The 19,133-nt window shown below is 36.7% G+C and overlaps 1 protein-coding gene across 1 annotated transcript in view; it reads right to left on the minus strand.

Moving 5' to 3' along the window:
* The window catches only part of LOC126095747 (uncharacterized), a 93,243-nt gene that overhangs the window by 64,505 nt on the left and 9,605 nt on the right, over window positions 1-19,133 (minus strand). The window contains exons 2-10 of the mRNA XM_049910522.1: window positions 18,119-18,314; window positions 13,829-14,036; window positions 13,538-13,654; window positions 8,327-8,430; window positions 7,317-7,444; window positions 4,192-4,461; window positions 1,866-2,085; window positions 1,227-1,379; window positions 779-1,089 (exon numbers count right to left, since the gene is read on the minus strand). Coding sequence (XP_049766479.1) covers window positions 779-1,089; window positions 1,227-1,379; window positions 1,866-2,085; window positions 4,192-4,461; window positions 7,317-7,444; window positions 8,327-8,430; window positions 13,538-13,654; window positions 13,829-14,036; window positions 18,119-18,314 — 1,707 coding nt within the window. The remainder of the gene's footprint in view (window positions 1-778; window positions 1,090-1,226; window positions 1,380-1,865; window positions 2,086-4,191; window positions 4,462-7,316; window positions 7,445-8,326; window positions 8,431-13,537; window positions 13,655-13,828; window positions 14,037-18,118; window positions 18,315-19,133) is intronic.

The following is a 19,133-nucleotide window of genomic DNA, read 5'->3' on the forward strand; positions in this document are numbered from 1 at the left end:
AGATGTGATAATGTGGATATGAAAGATGGTCGCCTGTGTCCTTGTTGAAGGAATCGACCTGATATTTGCAAGAAATGATTCAGGAAAAAAAAACCTAAATCATTAATTTCCTATGTACTCAAGTGGCATTAGGCAAAGTCAGTATAATGTTGGAAGTGTACTTTTAGAGAACAAGTAATTTCCGTAGTTTGGCAGAGACTGGAGTACAGCAAAGAGCAATAGAAAGGCTGATAAAAGTAAGTGACCAAGGCATCAATGAAATGGGAATGAAAATGAGACATACCAAGTGATAACACAAAATAAATATTAATCTGTATTTCTCCCTTATTTTAATGAGTGAAATTATTTTAGATTATTTAATTTCTCGATTTAGTACCAATGACTTACTTGTATATAAATTACATCTACCTTACTATTTGGGTGAATGAATATTTCAAATGCATAGGGAAACCATATTCCACATTTTTCACCTTGTAAACAAAAAGTGCAATCACTTCTGATAATAACATCAGAATTATTTAGTACTTGAAAATAATACTTAAGATCTTCAATGCTTAGGTAGCAAAAATTTCAAAGTAAGCCTACATAAAATCAACTCTGAAATTTAGCAACTCTTGTTACTAAAAAATATAGCATAGCAATTTCTCTGCTACTAAGTTGATATTAAGTTCACAAGATCAGGATCAACATATGAGTGAGTCTACATACAAAGTTTGATTAAGAAATATTAAATTATTTCTAACATTCAAAAATAGCCATTACGTAAGAGATGTCACACCTGTGAGATGGCACTGCTGGAGAGATTGGGCGGCCACCCGACAGCCGTGGAGCTATGCACGGAAGGCTCCCGTGACGAGGAAGTGCTTCAGGGGAAGGAGGAAGGGATGATTCTTCAGCAACTGGGGGAGGCACCGGTGACCCCCGGGAACCTCCATATATGGCTGGTTCAAATGGAACGTGGTGCTTAACCCGACGTGAGTGTCCCAGTAGCAAATCCTGTGCTTCACTCGGTAACATAAACCACCGCAACTTTTCTGTGTGTTCATCAAACATCACACACTGATCAGCAAGTGGGTACCTCTGAGCCATCTGAGAAAAAGTGAAAAAAAATGAAAATTGTATTTAGTGTCTCTAGTTTTAAAAATATACACTGAATGTAACCCCTTGAAATTCAGATACTATGTAAAAGTGACAGACACTAGACAACAACCTAGGGTATGTCTCACCTTTCTAGCCTTGTTGAATATATTGCGAGCTGTATGGAGGCAGTCAGCATAGTCCTGAGGGAACGTACCGAGGCAGGAGATACGTCTTTCACTTACAGTCATTTTTCCATCAGTGTATCTTATATGGCCAAGCCATTTTCTCTCGCGAAACACCTGTAATGTTTGATTATGCTATACAAGTCAGGCAACTAGAAAAATAAAGTTGTTTCGAAATTTCTACATGTACCAGTTTTTATTACTTATTGTGAAAGGAAACAAAATTTAATTTAATTGCAAAGTTAACTTATAGAATAATTTGATATTACCAGAACTTGTACAAAAGCTGACAAATTATTTCAATCAAAGATAGCATCCAAAACTGTTTTCTTGTATTCTCAAATACTTAATTGCCAATAAAAAACTTGGTTCTAATAACAACTAAAAATTGTTCAAATTTACTCATAAAATAATGGAGTAAAAGTACAAGGTTCAAAAATTACTTCCATGAAACCATAACAGGAATAGAAAACAGATATGTTACACGAACTGAATTGAAATAAGTGTTTGAGCTTAACTACATATTATTTTAATTACACCTGAAACACATGATATTTTTTCTACTGTACTTTACAGAATACTGTGTAAAGTAACAAAAATTACCGTATTCGTATGATGTCTCCATTCTCCCGTCTCAGGGTTTAGTATGTATTGAGGCAGAAGCTTCCATCCTTCTGTAGCAACCATTTTTATAGCCTCCAAAACAAAAGCCACCTCTTGATCGGCCATAAAAAATGGCAATGATATACGAGCAAAACCAGGACGCAACATTTCAAAGCTCGAGTGCTCTTCATGGCGGCGTAAATGAGTGCGGTCAAGTCGCCTGTATGAGAAGTTATATTAAGCAGATGTCATTTTGGGTTAAGACTGGAATAAAGTTACTACAAAGCTGAATTTGCTTTAGCAGGAAGTTAACAAGAATTATTAACACACAAGAATGTAATTACCTAGCACTTTCAGGTAACTGAACTTAACACTGTGTCAATAGCTCTTTACTGGACAAACCCAATGTGCTATTTGACAAACAATGCACACTAATCATTAGAGACAGTGGCATATACAGCATATAACAAAAGGCTGAGGAACATTAGCTGGGTCAGCATTAGCCATGTACAATGGTAACATCCGTACAGATCATCGCAAAGGTAAGAAGCATGTAGATCCCAACTACCAAAAGTATCATCTAAAATTTATACACCAGCATAGAAGAGTTAAGAACACCGATTGAGCACAATTGTTTCAAAGTATTTTTGTAGCTACAAACACAATACTTTGTTACCACAATGCATACTGAATTTAAACTGCTAGCTCTGACACGTGGAAAACTAATTTTGACTAAGATTTCTCCAGGAACTTGAGCCAACATAACATAGATGACTGAAGAGAAAAATAATGGACTCTACTACTAACAGGAGACATTTAAAGAATAAAAAATCACAAATGAGGTGACCATTCATACATATCAACTGAATGAGAACAGAAGCAGAATGATACTTGTAAGCAAACTGAAACAGGAAAAATGCCATAAGTTGTTTAAGTTCAATAATGTAATCTATTCACATCCACGTAGCACACATTTCAAAGAAAATTTATAAAGAGAGGGAAATATGAATGCCAGACTAAGGTAAGCCACTGATCACACACAGAATAATACTCAAGAGTATGGTAGCTATACCATGTTGGGTTAACAGGGTACATGAAGCGTACACAAAGGAGGGCAATATAAAGAGTTATATGCTGGTTTATCTGGGGAGCGGGTATAAAATGATGAAAAGTCCTAACTGGGAAACACTTGAAGAAAGATGGTGCCTTATATCCAATGAACCAGGTTTGAAATTTCTGTGCATAAAGTAAGACATTTCTTTATTCACATTGGTCCTGGGATCAAGAAGATAAAAATTAGTCTAATAACAGCCTGCACATAGGTGTAAAAGCAATAATCCTTCTCACATTCCATCTCCTGAGTATATCTGGTACAAGCCTTAATATTTCAGAAATAAAATTTTAACTGATGTGTGACACATCTATAACAAAATTGATCATTTGCAAACTGTAGTAAGTAATATGGAGGACAACTGAATTCAGTGAATATTAAATACAAAATGATTATCGTGGGAAAATCACAGAAATCTACCCAAACTAAAGTAATTACAAATGATGTATGCTCCATCACTCGCACATATTGATTTTATAATGTGCTGTTATGATACCAAAGTGAAGAGCAGAATCTTGTTTTTAGTGAGGCACATGGGAGAATTCTGAAGCTTGTGGTTTTGCAGTAGCGTTCACACTTCCCGCGCACGGGGTCCCGGGTTCGATTTCCAGCGGGGTCAGGGATTTTCCCTGCCTCGAGATGACTGAGTGTTGATGTATTATCTTCATCATCATCATTCATCCCCATTATGGCTGGAGGAAGGCAATGGCAAACCACCTCTGCTAGGACCTTGCCTAGTCGGTGGTGTGGGTCTCTCGCATAGTCCCCTACACTCCTCGGAGTATGGGACTTCGTCATCAGCATCACATGGGAGAAGAAGCTGCTCATGGGTTATAAAAGGACCTGGCAACTACCTGATAATGAATGGAATCAAAACTGTGCTTACATCTATATTTTTCATCTTCCTTTCTGAGGAAAAGTGAGAGACAAAAAAGCTAGAGACATTACTACTCATCACCTGCCAATCTGCTACAAAGCACTCCAGTTAGTAGGCAAATGATGAACCACCTGGCTAAACAATATATATATTACAAATAACTGATATATTTATTTAATAGCTGGGCTAAATCACTCACATCTTAATGATCACATATTACATTTTTAGTAAACGATAAGTGCAAACAAAGTTGGACTGCTTATTCTACGGGCAGCATGGATACAATTATGAGCATTCAATACAGAATGTTAATGTTCAAGTAATTATTCCACACTCACCGATCTTCAAGCAGTACTTCTTCATACTCCTGAGCTAATTCTTCAGGAATTCCTAGCAGATCCTGAGCATATGGACCAGCACATGCACATCCACCTCTTGCCTGGATACCGAAGACATCATTCAAAACTGTACATACAAAGTTGTGATGGAGGAACACACCTCTTGGGTGTCTCACCATAAATGAAAATATTGGCAGCCTTTTTGAAGACTGGCAGCGAGGACCAAGAAGAATGAGTTCTGGAATTGTTCGCATGTGGGCCAGCACCATCCTGTAAGAACATTACAAAAATAAGAACCAGTAACACTAGAGCATTTTATATAGGCCAGAAGTTGGAATTATAACTAAACACATTAACGTCTTTCTGCATTTGTCAGGTTAATTTTTTTCTTAAATCATTGATTACAATTACACACATCAAAAAAAGTTTTCCATCACCCTGGTTCCCAAAACTCCTGAAGATAGATGTTGACTGGGGATATTGTATCACAGATACAGTCCTTTTGACTGTTCACAGATGTCACTAAACCCACCCACAGATGAAAACAACCACTCATGAACAGCGCCTATTAGACGGAGGGGGTCCGATAGCCCATCAGTTTCAGTCATTCCACCAGGAAGAGGTACACGGCTCATGTTGTCTGTAGCTCAACCATGCCTAGACAGTCAATAACATGGTTCGATTGTGTCCGCATTGTTACTTTGTACCAGGAAGGGCTCTCAACAAGGGAAGTGTCCAGGCATCTCGAACTGAACTAAAGTGATGTTGTTCAGACATGGAGGAGATACAGAGAGACAGGAATTTTCAATGACATGCCTCACTCAGGCTGCCCAAGGGCTACTACTGCAGTGGATAAGCACTACCTATGGATTACGGCTCAGAGGAACCCTGACACCAATGCCACTATGTTGAATAATGCTTTTCGTGCAGCCGCAGGAGATCGTGTTATGACTCAAACTGTGCGCGATAGGTTGCATGGTGCACAACTTCACTTCCAGCGTCCATGGCGAGGTCCATCTTTGCAACCGCGACACCATGCAGTGTGGTACAGATGGGCCCAGCAACATGCCGAATGGACCGCTCAGGATTGGCATCACGTTCTCTTCACCGACTATTGTCTCATATGCCTTCACCCAGACAATCATCAGAGACGTGTTTGGAGGCAACCCAGTCAGGCTGAATGCCTTAGAGATATTGGCCAGTGAGTGCAGCAAGGTGGATGTTCCCTGCTGTTTTGGGGTGGCATTATGTGGGGCCGTCATACGCCGTTGGTGGTCATGGAAGTGCCATAATGGCTGTATGATACGTGAATGCCGTCCTCTGACCGATAGTGTAACCATATCGGCAGCATATTGGCGAGGCATTCGTGTTCATGGGCAACAATTCGTGCCCCATTGTGCACATCTTGTGAATGACTTCCTTCAGGATAACAACATCGCTTGACTAGAGTGGCCAGCATGTTCTCCAAACATGAACCCTATCGAACACGCCTGGGACAGATTGAATAGTGCTGTTTATGGATGACGTGACCCACCAACCACTCTGAAGGATCTATGCTGAATCACCGTTGAGGAGTGGGACAATCTGGACCAACAGTGCCTTGATGAACTTGTGGATAGTATGAAGCAATGAAGGGTGGACACACACACACACACACACACACACACACACACACACACACACACACACACACACACACACACAGGGTGTTCCAAAGCTTTTGCATCAAAAATCTAGAGGCGCTAGATCATGTGCAACAACTTTTGTTAGAGAGAAAATATGGCTGATGCTTCTTGGTGATAGTTATCGCTAGCAAATACTGAACCTCAGACGGCAGAATGTATGGTGCTGCTGATTGATACATATAAAAGTAAACTATTTTCTAGCCTTTGAACAACTAGTTTCTTCTCTGGGAAGAAGAGAGGGATAAGTTAAGAAGGAAGAACAGATCACTGACCGACTTCAGAATCAGACGGACTCATCTGTTGTGAGATGGGGGGAGATAAAGATGAAGGGAGAGGTGTCAGAGAGAGAGAGAGAGAGAGAGAGAGAGAGAGAGAGAGAGAGAGAGAGAGAGTAGGAGGGCAAAGATAGTATGCTACCAAGCACTGTGCCAGCTTCGGTCCAGATATGATCAGGGCAGAGTGAGAATTAATGATGGATTAGGCATTAAAGAAAGAGAAATGAATAGTGCAACTGAAAAATCTGTGAAAAAAATAATAATAGTATGAAAGAGAGCAGGGAGGGAAGTGAAATTAAAAAGTAAAAGCAATAAATAAAATAATGACACATACACGTAACTCAAAAGGATGACAATGAAGGAAAAAAAAAAAAAAAAAAAGGGAGAGAAGGGGGAATGTTCTAGAGAGCAAGTTCCCATCTCTTGAGTTCAAGGAAATTAGTACCAGGTAGGAGGACCCAAATAACTAGAGTGGTGTAGCAGTCATTCTTGATCTTCAAGACACTGTCAAGCATGTTCAGCAGTTGGGTACTTCATGTTCCAAACAGATAATTTTTCTTTGCCCACTCGTGTGTTCTGACACTAGTGGTGGTCATACCTATGTAGGACAATGCACAGTGGACACAAATTACTTGATAAACAATAGATGTGGTTTTGCAAGTTTCTCTGTCTTTTATATAGTAAGATTTACCTGTGTTAGGGCTGGAGTACAAGTGGTGAGTGGGCACAACATGGGGCAGGTTTTACAGCAGGGAAGATTGCAACAGTAGGAATCTTGGGGGTAATAGTTTGGGAATGTTATATATCATGTGATGTTCCTAAGAGTCTTCAGGCACATTTCTTCAATGTTTTCACAATTATTTGCAATTTTGTTTTTGCAATGAAGAATAACCAGTACTCCAGGAGCGGCTGAGCAGCACTGCTGCATGGTGGCAGTAGTCAGTGTAGACCAGGATGATGCTGTCACGCCTGGAGTGCTGGTTATTCTTAGTTTTTTAATGTCCCTGTTAACACATATCAATAACACAAATTTCACTCTAGGATAATTTGGGACCAATCTATTAAACGGGCCTGTAAAATTCTGCCTTAAAATCATTTGGTTGTAAAGGAAAACAAACCAATATATATATTTGATTTTTCTGATGGTCTATTTCATGGAGAATACCTGGTAATTTTGTGCTCCCTTGCCATTATAGCTTGCGTCCCAACTGCTTCCTTCAGCTGCATGGAAAGTCCTGCTCGAACTGATTCTACAACAGCAGCTGTGCCACCTTCTTCTCTGAGCTCTGTGTCCTGCACAGTCAACAGACCCATATTAGAAAACTAAAATCACACACTATACAACAAGCACAGAATTTTCATCTTGCCTTAATGGTAATTTAGAAGACATTTCAGTACATCAAACTTGAAAAGTGACATTATTTGCTGAGAGCTCCCATCTTCGGTTGTTCTGTCATCTGGTGCAGTCTTTCTAGCTGATGCCGCTTAGGTGAATTGCACATATTTGTGATGAAGAAGAGATGTAATCAGTAGGACAACACAAACATCCAGTTGCTGAGTGAACAAAAAAATTGACCTGGCCAGGAATTGAACCTAAGACCTCACAAATTAGGAGTAGCAACGCTAACCACTTGACTATGGGCTGTAGACTATTGATGTTATGAAAGATAATCAGGAAAATAACAGAAATACAAGAAGTCAAAAGATGAAATATACATTTTGGCGTACACCCATGTCCCATATTATATTCACATACAAAGTAAATTCCTTTACATGAGTTCTAAATTGTAATTTCGAAATACTTCATATTCTTTACTTCAGTCCTCTTCCATTAACAGCATGTGGAATACATCTCTAAATGAATAAATTTCCTAACAGAAATTTCTTACCAATCTCTTTATGCATTCACAGCATATCTCCAGCTTTCCAACATATAAAAATATTTCTTTCTCTTCATTTCTGCCACAAGTAACATTATTAATTTAACTGTATTTTGAAGATACTTAGATTTTTCCAAATAAGTGTCAGCTTCAAATGCTAATAGCTAACTTTCAGTGTCATTTTTGTTCACTAATAGCTATTAGAAGCAGTATTTTCTTTATACATGAATAAACATTCATGGAATCAGCAAACAAGCTATTGTCTAAAGTAACACTAACTACAAGGAAATCACACCTGTAAGTAACGATGGCCATCTCTAGTTACGAAGAAAACTGTACCACCTCCACAGCCATTAGGTACAGGATTGTTGAAAAGAACTTTCTTAGCCACCAATACACCTGCAAAATTACATTGATGATAAAGAGTTTTGAGTGAAATATCAGTTTTGTTTAAATAGCATCTTACAGCAAAATTGTTCTATAAAAACAACTTTTTCTGGTGATGTTACAGTTTAATGTGAATACAATTATCAAAGATCCATCCCACTCTATGCACAACACAAAAATTACATCACATTGCACTGCATACATCAATCAATATTTATGACTATGTTGTGCCTATATATGAACTTCAACATATAACTTTAGTAATATGGTGCTGCATCAATTACACACATTTTTTCTGTTTTGCTTCAGGAGAAAGGAGTTTTGTCAATATCAAGCAATTGTAACTACATGTTGTTCTGTGGTTTTTGTATTACATATTTGCAAGAAACGCATTCTCTAAATAAACCTCCATTTGCTGTCTCATTTTTCAAATATTATTAGTATCTGATAGGCAAAAGAAACTGAAAAAAGGAGGTTTGCCACTATCCTTAAACTCAATTGTTCTTTTCTTTTACTAACCACAGGGTTTGGGAAAAGCAGGATAAATGCTAACACTTATATGCCTAAAGATTTATTCATTCATTCACACATTATGTTCTCTCAATCCCATCTTGAAAAGAACCTTCAGGGATGTGAAACGAGTCGAGTTTACATTAACAGGCAGAAGCAGCCACTGCTGGCTGTTTTGTGGATTATACAAGTGAAAACAAAGTATGACTAGCACAATCTTTTACTCACAGGAAACAAGTTTTAGTAGTTTAGAAAAGTGTAGTAAAGTCATACACTTATACTCTTGAAAACTTGTAATTAAGCTATTTAGTAATAAAAATGATAAAATATTCATGAAAATATCCAAGTACAAAATATTTTATCACTGTCCGAACATAATTAAATTACATAATATTGTTTTCAAGGTCTTTCTATGTAGGAAGCTACAGCTGCTATATAATACCTCAAACAAATCATTTTAGTTTTACACAGATCAGTATTAGCTTTCTTTATGTTGGTAAAAGCAGGATATATGTGATACAGAAGTTAGAATTAAGCAGATTTCACTTTCCTGAGTCCAAGTACTCACATCTATTGTAGGTGTGGATGATAGTATAGTATTCTATATTGTGTTTAAATACTTAGGGAGTTTCAATTTCCTGACAAATATGCACTGGCAACCTGTTTCAGACTCTGTCCCCAGAATACGAAACTCCATTCTGAACCCTTGAGAGGGATGCATAGCCCACAGGCAAATTATTTCTATTTTTAGTATTATGGTTGAAAACTACTGAGTTCATCCTAAGTTCACTCTTGTTATTAACCATAAATTCCTTTCAGGCACAGCTTCAGAAAGCATTGCTCGTGCGAATCTCAGCTTACTCTATTCTTGTGTGACATCCTTAGAACTACGGAAGAGGGCCAATAGGCAGATTCGATATTCCTAGGTTTCCAGAAAGCATTTGATGTAGTGCCCCACTGTATACTGTTAATGAAGGTATGAGCATATGGAATAGGTTGCCACATGTGTGAGTGAGTGGCTCAAAGACTTCTTAAGAAATTGAACTTACATATCATTTCCGATGGCGAGTGTTCACTAGAGACAACGGTATTATCAGGAGCACTCAGGGAAGCGTGACAGGACTTCTCTTACTCTCTGTATACATAAATGATCTGGAGGAGAATGTGAGCAGCAGTTTGGTGATGACACTATGGTGTATGGGAACGTGTCATCATTGAGTGATTGTAGTACATGGACTTAGACAAAATTTATAGTTGGCGTGATGAACAGCAGCTTCCTCTAAATATAGAAAAATATAAGTTAAGGCAGATGAGTAGGAAAAATAATCCTGTAATTTTTAAATACAGAATTAGTAATGTGCTACTTGGTGCAATGGCATCAATGAAATATCTGGGCAAAACATTGCAGGCCCTTGAAATGGAACAAGCATATACAGAAGATAGTAGCAAAGGTTAATGCCAGACTTTGTTTTATTGGGAGAATTTCAGGAAAGTGTAATCATCTATAAAGGAGACAGTGTATAAACCACTTGTGTAACTTGTTCTTAAGTACTGCTTGAATGTTTGGGATCCCCACCACATCAGATTACAAGGAAACATTGAAGCAGTTCAAGGGTGTGCTGCTTGATTTGTTACCCATAGGTTTGATCAGCACATATGTACTACGGAGATGCTTCACGAATTCCAGTGGGAATGCCTGGAGGGTAGACAATGTTCTTTTCGCAAGACACTAATGAGAAAATTTAGAGAATTGGCATTTGAGGCTGACTGCAGAACAGTTCTATTATTAGCTACTTAAATTTCACAAAAGGATGACAAAAATAAGATAAGAGAAATTAGGACTCATACAGAGGCATAGTTGTATTAGAACTGAGTTCATGAAATCATATACTGAGTCCACAGTATAGAATCCTGAATGGAAGCTAAACTGAGCTCCTGTTAAAATGTTATTCTCAAAAGTATGGTTCAGTGTTCTCTTATAAGCTACTCACTCAAATAATTTTGAGAACATGGGAAGAAATAAGATCGATCTGTAATTAGTGGTCAGTTGCTTATCTCTACTTTTGTATATTGGTGTTACTAATGCATGCATAATTCAGTCTTTCAGGAAATACTCTTGATTAAAAAGGTAACTCAAGGATGGTGTTACCAAGTCAGCACAAGATTCTCGTACTTTAGCTGAGATAGCACCGCATTCAGAAGAGTTGCTACTTTTTAGTGACGTAATGATGTAATGATTATTGTGACCCTAACAGATGATTTGGCAAAACTGATGTCTGGTAGCAGAATATGCATTAACTGTCTAAATAAGTTTATTGGATCTACTTTTGATGGAAGATTTTTTTGTACCTGTGTTTTCAGCTACTGTTATTTAATTTAGTAGATAATATTTTAATTTCATATCATCTGTCTTGCTGCTACACTGCTTGGGAGTTGAATATCATTGGTCTTGCCCAGTTAATTTTTTTATGCCTAATAATGCTCTAAATTGTCCTTGCCATGTTCTATGAATTTCAGATTTTTTGTGCATTATATAAGGTTTCTGCCTTTCTGATGGTTAAGTCATGATTAATGCTAGTTTCTTGCATTAAATGAAGCACTCTCTTCCTAGTGCAAGATATTTTGATCCCAGATGTTAACCACCATTTTTCTTTTCTTGTGCTGTAAATGTCCCTGGCCTGCTGTAAAGGAAGGAACGAATTAAGTGCATATGGTAAATTTTTTCCCCTTTTTTTTATCCTATAAAGTCTCTATGAACAGTGCAACTGAGTCAGTATTTATAATTCTGTACAATTTCACTTTTCTTTTCTTAGATAAACCTCTCTGATGGGGATGCACAGTTGCTATAGTCATCATCAGATAAACCACTTATTATGGAGCTGACATCTATTTCATTACAAACAGATGGGCTTAGAAATAAATTATCAATTCCTGATGCACTATATCCTTTTACTCTTGTTGGGAATGTTACTGTGAAGCTCAAGCCAAAGCTGGGCATCATTAATTCTGATTGCCCTAAATCAGAAGTGTCAGAGATGAAATCTATATTTAAAGCTCCACAGACAGTACTTCCCAGTTATTTCTGCTAAGTCTTATTAGTACCTCCTCTAACTGATAATGAAGCTTAAACCATTTCCTACTGGAGGACTATAGGCTGTCATAACTGCTGTATTGTACATTTCCAAGACTGTTACTGAAGTAAAGCAGTCAAATAGCTGTTCAATGTAGTATTCACAGAAGTCCATGGCCTGGGCCTTTATTCCACTAATTGTGTTGATGGCCACTCCCAATTTCCTCATATTACACCTACAGCAATATGACACTAACTTGTATCCATCTAGGTGAATTAAACATGAAGATCTGTTATGCATAACACATTTGTAAGAAATACTTTTTTTATTGAACGAACTACTTATCTTTTGGTGGAAAAATTCAGATGTAAAGTATAGTGATCATTAACTTTTGTACAGTTCAACCTGCAATTTTTTGTTTCTACGGAACATGTAACAACAGTGATGCCATGTTTTATAAGACAGATGCATAACAATAATTCTCTGTTCTCTTCATTGATAACTTAATGAAATAAGCAATAGAATTACAATGCAATAACAAGCCATGCGGTCAATAATGTGGTAGTACATGTTAATAACTTTAATACAAAGTATTAATGTTCCACAATAGCATTTATTTAAAAGTTCATTATGAACCAGATTTCAGCTTCTTAGGCCATCATCAGATAACTTAATACTAAACAGATAGTCCACACAACTTCAGCAACAATTCAAAGCCATACAATGATATGTGATATTTTATGACTATACCGATACAAGACACAAGTATAATGTAAGACCTAAACAGTCTCTGAACAAATAAATCTTATATTACAATATATTTAAATACTGAAACTATGTGAGTGTATATGCCAAAAATGTTCTAAAAGTGATTAATGGCACAGACTACAGTGTCATGTGGATAAACTGCTGAATAAGACAAACAGGCCAAATAAAGGGGGGGATCTGTTCATCACGTCCTCCAGCTTGTCCATACAACATCCTGTCATTACTCACTTGTACATCATTTTTGGCTTATATATTCACATAGTTTAAGTATTTGAATATACTGCAATATAAGATTTATTTGTTCAGAGTCTCTTTAGGTCTTATGTTATGCTTGTGTTTTGTATCGATATAGTCATACAATATCACATAACTTGGTTCAGCTATGAATTCTTGCTGGAGTTGTGTGGACTATCTGTTTAGTATTTAATTATATGACAATGGCCTGAGAAGCCAAAAGCCAGTTTATAACAAAGTATAAATAAATATTATTGTTGAACATTAATACTTTGTATTCGAGTTATTAGCATGTCTATGTTCCTCCAAAAACCAACAGAATATTCCAAAAATATTGATATTGTATATATACTCTTTACACATACATTATAACTATGTTCTTGGGAACTAATGGATTATTTCAGAAGGCTAAAATATTAGATTCCAAGTGTTTTTCACACAAACATGCACAAATGACACACATTTTGTACATTTCAACCACCTGTTCAATATTTTCCAGATAAATGTTACCTGATGAATTGCTCAGAATGACATACCTGGTGACTGAACACCTCCAACAAATTTGTGGACAGAAAAGAACATAGCATCTTTGTGGACGGCAGTCTCATCGACACCAGGCAAAATGGGGTTCATGTCAAGTTTAACATAAGGAGCTGCAAGGAAACACACACATAAATTTTGAGTTAGTTGCAAATAAATATAAATTTTTGGTGTAAATAAAATAATTAACAAATAGTATAGTTGGTTAGAACTATTGTGAATTATCAACAATAGTGTCTGAATTAAAAGGTGTGACAGAATATTATGATACACTGGATATAACTAACCTGCAGAAGCATAATCCCAAAATGCAAGAGCACCATACTGATGTAATAGAAGAGTTGTGGCGATATCATCAGCAAGGACACCTGTAACATTGGATGCTGCAGAAAAGCATCCAATGAGCTTTGGCCCAAGACCATGGTGTGCTTGCAACTGCTGTTCTAGATCTACAAGGTCAAGGTGGCCTTCTTTAGTTTCTCTGATTCGAACGATCTGCAGCAGAAAATATGTCCCACATATCACAATAATTCTGTAAAGTAGTTATGCACATACACTTAGCAGCTTCTTAAAAATAAATACTGCTGGTAACTGCAATTAAGACATAAATACAGCACTGTTCAGTCTTAAATTTCTGAAATGTTAAACTACATAACACATTTTGCACACATACATCATAATGATTTGAGATTTTGTTTCTGTTCTTGAAAAAATAAGAAATCAATTTCGTAGCATTTCACACTTTAAGCAATTGAAAAACAGTACATGGAACTAAAACACTCTCATATAATGTACTGTAATGTAAATAAGTAATATTAGTGATGCTGCTTCATTGACCAAGAGAAATTTCTGATCAATGGATAGTTCCAGAAACATCCAATCAACATTTTGCAACTGCCATTTAATATTTATTCGTGTTTTAATCTTGTAAGACAATGAACAGAAGGTTAAACAGTTGTTCATCTCTAATCACTCAATCTTTCAGGTGATTAACACCCAGCCTCCTCTCCCCCTCCTCCTCTACCATGTCATGTACTGATGTTTTTTTCGTGCAAATGGAACTGACTACTGAAATGTCAATAACAGAGCAACAGTACACAATTAAACAAACATCAGTTTCACTCTTAACATTTTAATGCGCAACATGAACCACAGGTTGTTTCTGGCAAATCTCCACATCACTGAGAAGTGAATGCTAGTTTAAAGCACAGACTGAAAAATCTGTGGTCTGACTACAATTTGATCCTGTGAGCTTCCAGTTTCCAGGTACGTACTTGACCACCAAACTAGAGTTGCCAACTCTCCCGTATTATACAGCAACTTCCATATTCTTCTGAATTTTTAAGCCTACTGCCATCTCCCATGTTTATTTTATACGTTGCGATTATCTTGTTTCTTTGTCGTTCCGCCTAATTCGAGTTACGCAAAATGGAAGAATCCAAAATTCCACATAAAAAGAGAGGAAAGTACTTCTTTACACATCAGGAGAAATGAGAAGAAACTTATCTATGGGTTAATCCTGTAAAAGGAAACAATTCTTAAGTGTATTGCACCCTTTGCAAGCTTGAATTCAGCATAGCACATGGTGGTAATACAGACGGTCAGCAGCACGCCAACACCGAAGGACACAAAAGCAGAGTCAGGGGAAGTAATACATCTAAGATATCCAGCTACTTTCAGTGCCTAAGTGATAGTTCCACTGGTGGTGAAACCAACAAAGTTGTAGTGGGTGAGTTATTGTTTGTGTATCATACAGTGAAACACAACCTAAGTTACGTTAGCATGGACTGTGCAAATACACTTGCGAAGGATATTTATGGATTCGGATGTGACATAAAAAAAAAAGTGTTGTGGTAGGATGAAAGCACAGTCTACTGCAAAAAAACGTATTAGTGCCTAGAAGTGTAAGTGATTTCCTAGATGTGCTTAATGATCAAGAGAAGTGTAGCATCTTCTTTTCTGTGACTTCAGATGCATCAAATTTCAATAATAGGGAAATGTTTCCTGTAGTAATCAGGTACGTTGAACCTTGTCTTGGCACCAGAAATAAACTATTAGATTTTGCGGAACAAGCAGATGAGAGTGCTAGTGGTATTCATGCTTTGATAGAAAACAGTCTTGAATCTCATTCATTAAATGTAAATACCATTTAGTCTTATAGTGCCGATAATGCTAGTGTCAATTATGGCAAAAATAAATCTGTGATGAAATTGTTGAGTGAGAAAAATAACAAAATATTTAAAGCAAACCGCACAAATCACATAATCCATAATGCCGCTAAATATGCTTCTGATGTCTTAAATGTAGACACAGAAATGATGGTTGTTAAGATTTATAGACACTTTTCAGTGTGAGCAAAATGCAGAGAAGAATTAAGATCTTTTTTTAAAATTTTGTTGGTACTGAGTGGTGTGAAATTTTAAGGCATGGGCCTACTAGGTGGCTGTCCCTTGATAGGCTAGTAAAGATCTGGGGGCCAATAATAAATTATTTTCAAAGCACAAATGAAACATCTAAAGCTTTAAAATTGTATTTTAGTGATGAGGACCCAAGTAAATTGTTAATTCTTGAAGCATATCTTCAATTTTTTTTCTTATATTGGAAATATTATTTTGGAAACCTCAAAATATCTAGAGATTTCAAATTTAAGTATATGGAGTCCTATAGTGCAATTGAAGCTTTGTCAAAGAAAATTTTGCAAAGAAAAGATGACTCGTTTTTTGGAAGCAATAGACACAAGATTTTAAATAGATTAGATCCTATCAATCAGAAAAGAATTAAAAATAATCTTGCTGAATTTTATGATACTTTCCATACTTACATTGTAAAAAAATGTAAACACTTCTGACAATCCCACAATTCAGTCCTTGCTCCCACTGTCCCTAAAGAATTCAGTTAATTTTAATGATTTTCAGGGCCTGCTTACTCATATTCAGCTAGACATAAATGAGGATAACCTGTACAATGAATTATGTTCTTTGAAAATTATAACAAATACAAAAACTGCCACTGATGATAGCACAGTTTAAATGTGGGTATCTGTAATGACTGAGGCAAAGGAATTAAATCCAAGGAGATAAATATGATTCTTGGCTTTGTTCTCAGTATACTGGCATCTAATGCTCACACTGAAAGAATTTTTTCTTCGATGAACAAATGGTCTGATGATAGGAACCGTTGCAATCTAGATTTAATGAATGCTGAACTACAAATACGTGTTAATTTTTGTTACACATGTGATCTACTTGTCCAGTTTGTAAAGAATGATCACAAACTTCAGACTGCTGCCAAAAGTGTAAACAAATATAGTTTAAGTAAAAAAATTCTATAATTTTGTTGGGTCAAAGTCTCTCATATTTTGACAAAAAAAAGTTGACAACCCTACAACAAACGTGTCTATTGAAGAGTTAAAATCATAATCATTTATTGTTTTACTGTAATATCTATTGAGTAGTAAATTGTAATTGCATTTACATTAAAATATATGTAATCATAATAATGATACATTAAACATCCAGGGCAAACTTATCATTGTAAGGATCCATGGAACACAAAAATGAATAAGTAAAGAAACTAAAGAAGTGATAGCCAGGTAGGAATACTGTTGTAATTATGCAAGATAACTTTGTGACCTGTGATCTGATCCTCATCTATGTAACATACAGATAACTTTTATATGATTACACCATGATTTGGAAGAATATATGTGGTTTCTAGTAGTCCAACATAATTACATCTACACTGGTGTGTGCAAACATGCAAAAAAATGTAGAATTTAGTAGCCGGTTGTAAGTAACTTGATTATTACTGATGCTGCCTGTATTATTTCTTATTTATCGCATAAATACATAACTAGAAAAAGTGATTTGTGTCTGTGTATGTGCGGTTGGATATGGGTGTGTGTGCGAGTGCATACCTGTCCTTTTTTCCCCCAAGGTAAGTCTTTCCGCTCCCGGGATTGGAATGACTCCTTACTATCTCCCTTGAAACCCACATCCTTTCGTCTTTCCCTCTCCTTCCCTCTTTCCTGATGAAGCAACTGTTGGTTGCGAAAGCTTGAATTTTGTGTGTATGTTTGTGTTTGTTTGTGTGCCTATCAACCTGCCAGTGCTTTCGTTTGGTAAGTCACATCATCTTTGTTTACAGATATAACTAGAAAAAGTAGTTTTTTAAATTTAATAATGTGATAGAAAGCTTAAAGAGCCAGATCACTATAGTATTTTGTATTGCCAAGTCCCCAGCCAACAGAAACAATGTGTTTTGTTCCACCAATCTATCTGTGTCTGTTACTACACTACACAAACCTACATGACACATATGAAGTACCTTTCAGACTGATTAAAAATACTAATCAAAATTAATTAGTCTCACAGCATACACAATGCCAATATTTGTGAACCAAAAAACACTACTTTATGATCTTGGAAGAGTCTTAGCAGTTTCACTGCCTGTTTCAAAACCATACAGTAATCCTGAGCAAAGAATATCAATAACATTTTTCTTTCTTTATTTTGAAAGAAAACTGAAAAAGACAGAGATCTAAGTATTGCCACTGCAAAACAGAAGTTTAAAAGTACCTTTGAGCCAATCTCCCTCCAAGGCAACAGGTTGGAATGGTGCTCGCATGGCCCTACAAATACAACTGGAGGCTCAGGCAAGTTGAGTGCATGGATTAATTTGTGTACTGCCCCAGTGCAACCTGAACCTGCAAATATGACTGCATCATGTTCAGAAGCATGCACAGCATTCCGGAAAATGTCTCTTGCTTCATGCCTGCAACAAAAAGGACAAGATGAAAAATAGCAACTAAATTAAAGAAAAATAAGGATGCACAAAGGTAGTCCACACAGATGAAATTACTTTACTTCAACGATATGCAACAACAACACAGTACAGGACCATATATTGCAATTTACACTCTTTGTCCAGAAAAAAGTGTAGAAACCATGGCAAAAAATTATAGTGCTTTGCAGAGTATGGGGTGTGTTGACTGAATTTTACAAGTTAAAATGGTGTATCAGACTAGGACAATGATGCGGTTATTTGCCAATTATGCAACCGCAGCACATCTGACTGTCAAACTGCAAGCTTCAACTTATCCATAATCTAGAATGAAATTCTCCCTATAGTGGAGTGTGAGCTGATTCCAAACTTCCTCACAAATTAAAACTGTGACCTGCACTGGAACTCAAAACCTGGGACCTTTACCATTCACAGGCAGATGTTCTACTGACTGAGCTATCCAAGCACTACTCATAACCTGCCCTCACAACTCTTAACCTGCCCTCACAACTCTATGTCCAACAGCACCTCTTCTCCTGGCTACAAAACTTCCAGCACTCCTGGGAGAAAGTTTGCACTGTTCAGTAAGCAGAGCATTTGCCCACAAATGGCAAAGCTCCCTGATTTAAGGCCCAGCTTTGTGCACCATTCTAATCATACAGTAAGTTTCATGTCCGTGTTCTTCTTCCTATCTCTTTCAAAGTTGAATATTATTGCTACCATATGATTTATTCACTAAACAACATTTGATCAGATTGTTTTACACAGTAGACATACACAAGATACTACAGTAGCCCTAAGCAGAACGCA

This window comes from Schistocerca cancellata, chromosome 8, assembly GCF_023864275.1.
Source record: "Schistocerca cancellata isolate TAMUIC-IGC-003103 chromosome 8, iqSchCanc2.1, whole genome shotgun sequence".
NCBI classification, from domain to species: domain Eukaryota; kingdom Metazoa; phylum Arthropoda; class Insecta; order Orthoptera; family Acrididae; genus Schistocerca; species Schistocerca cancellata.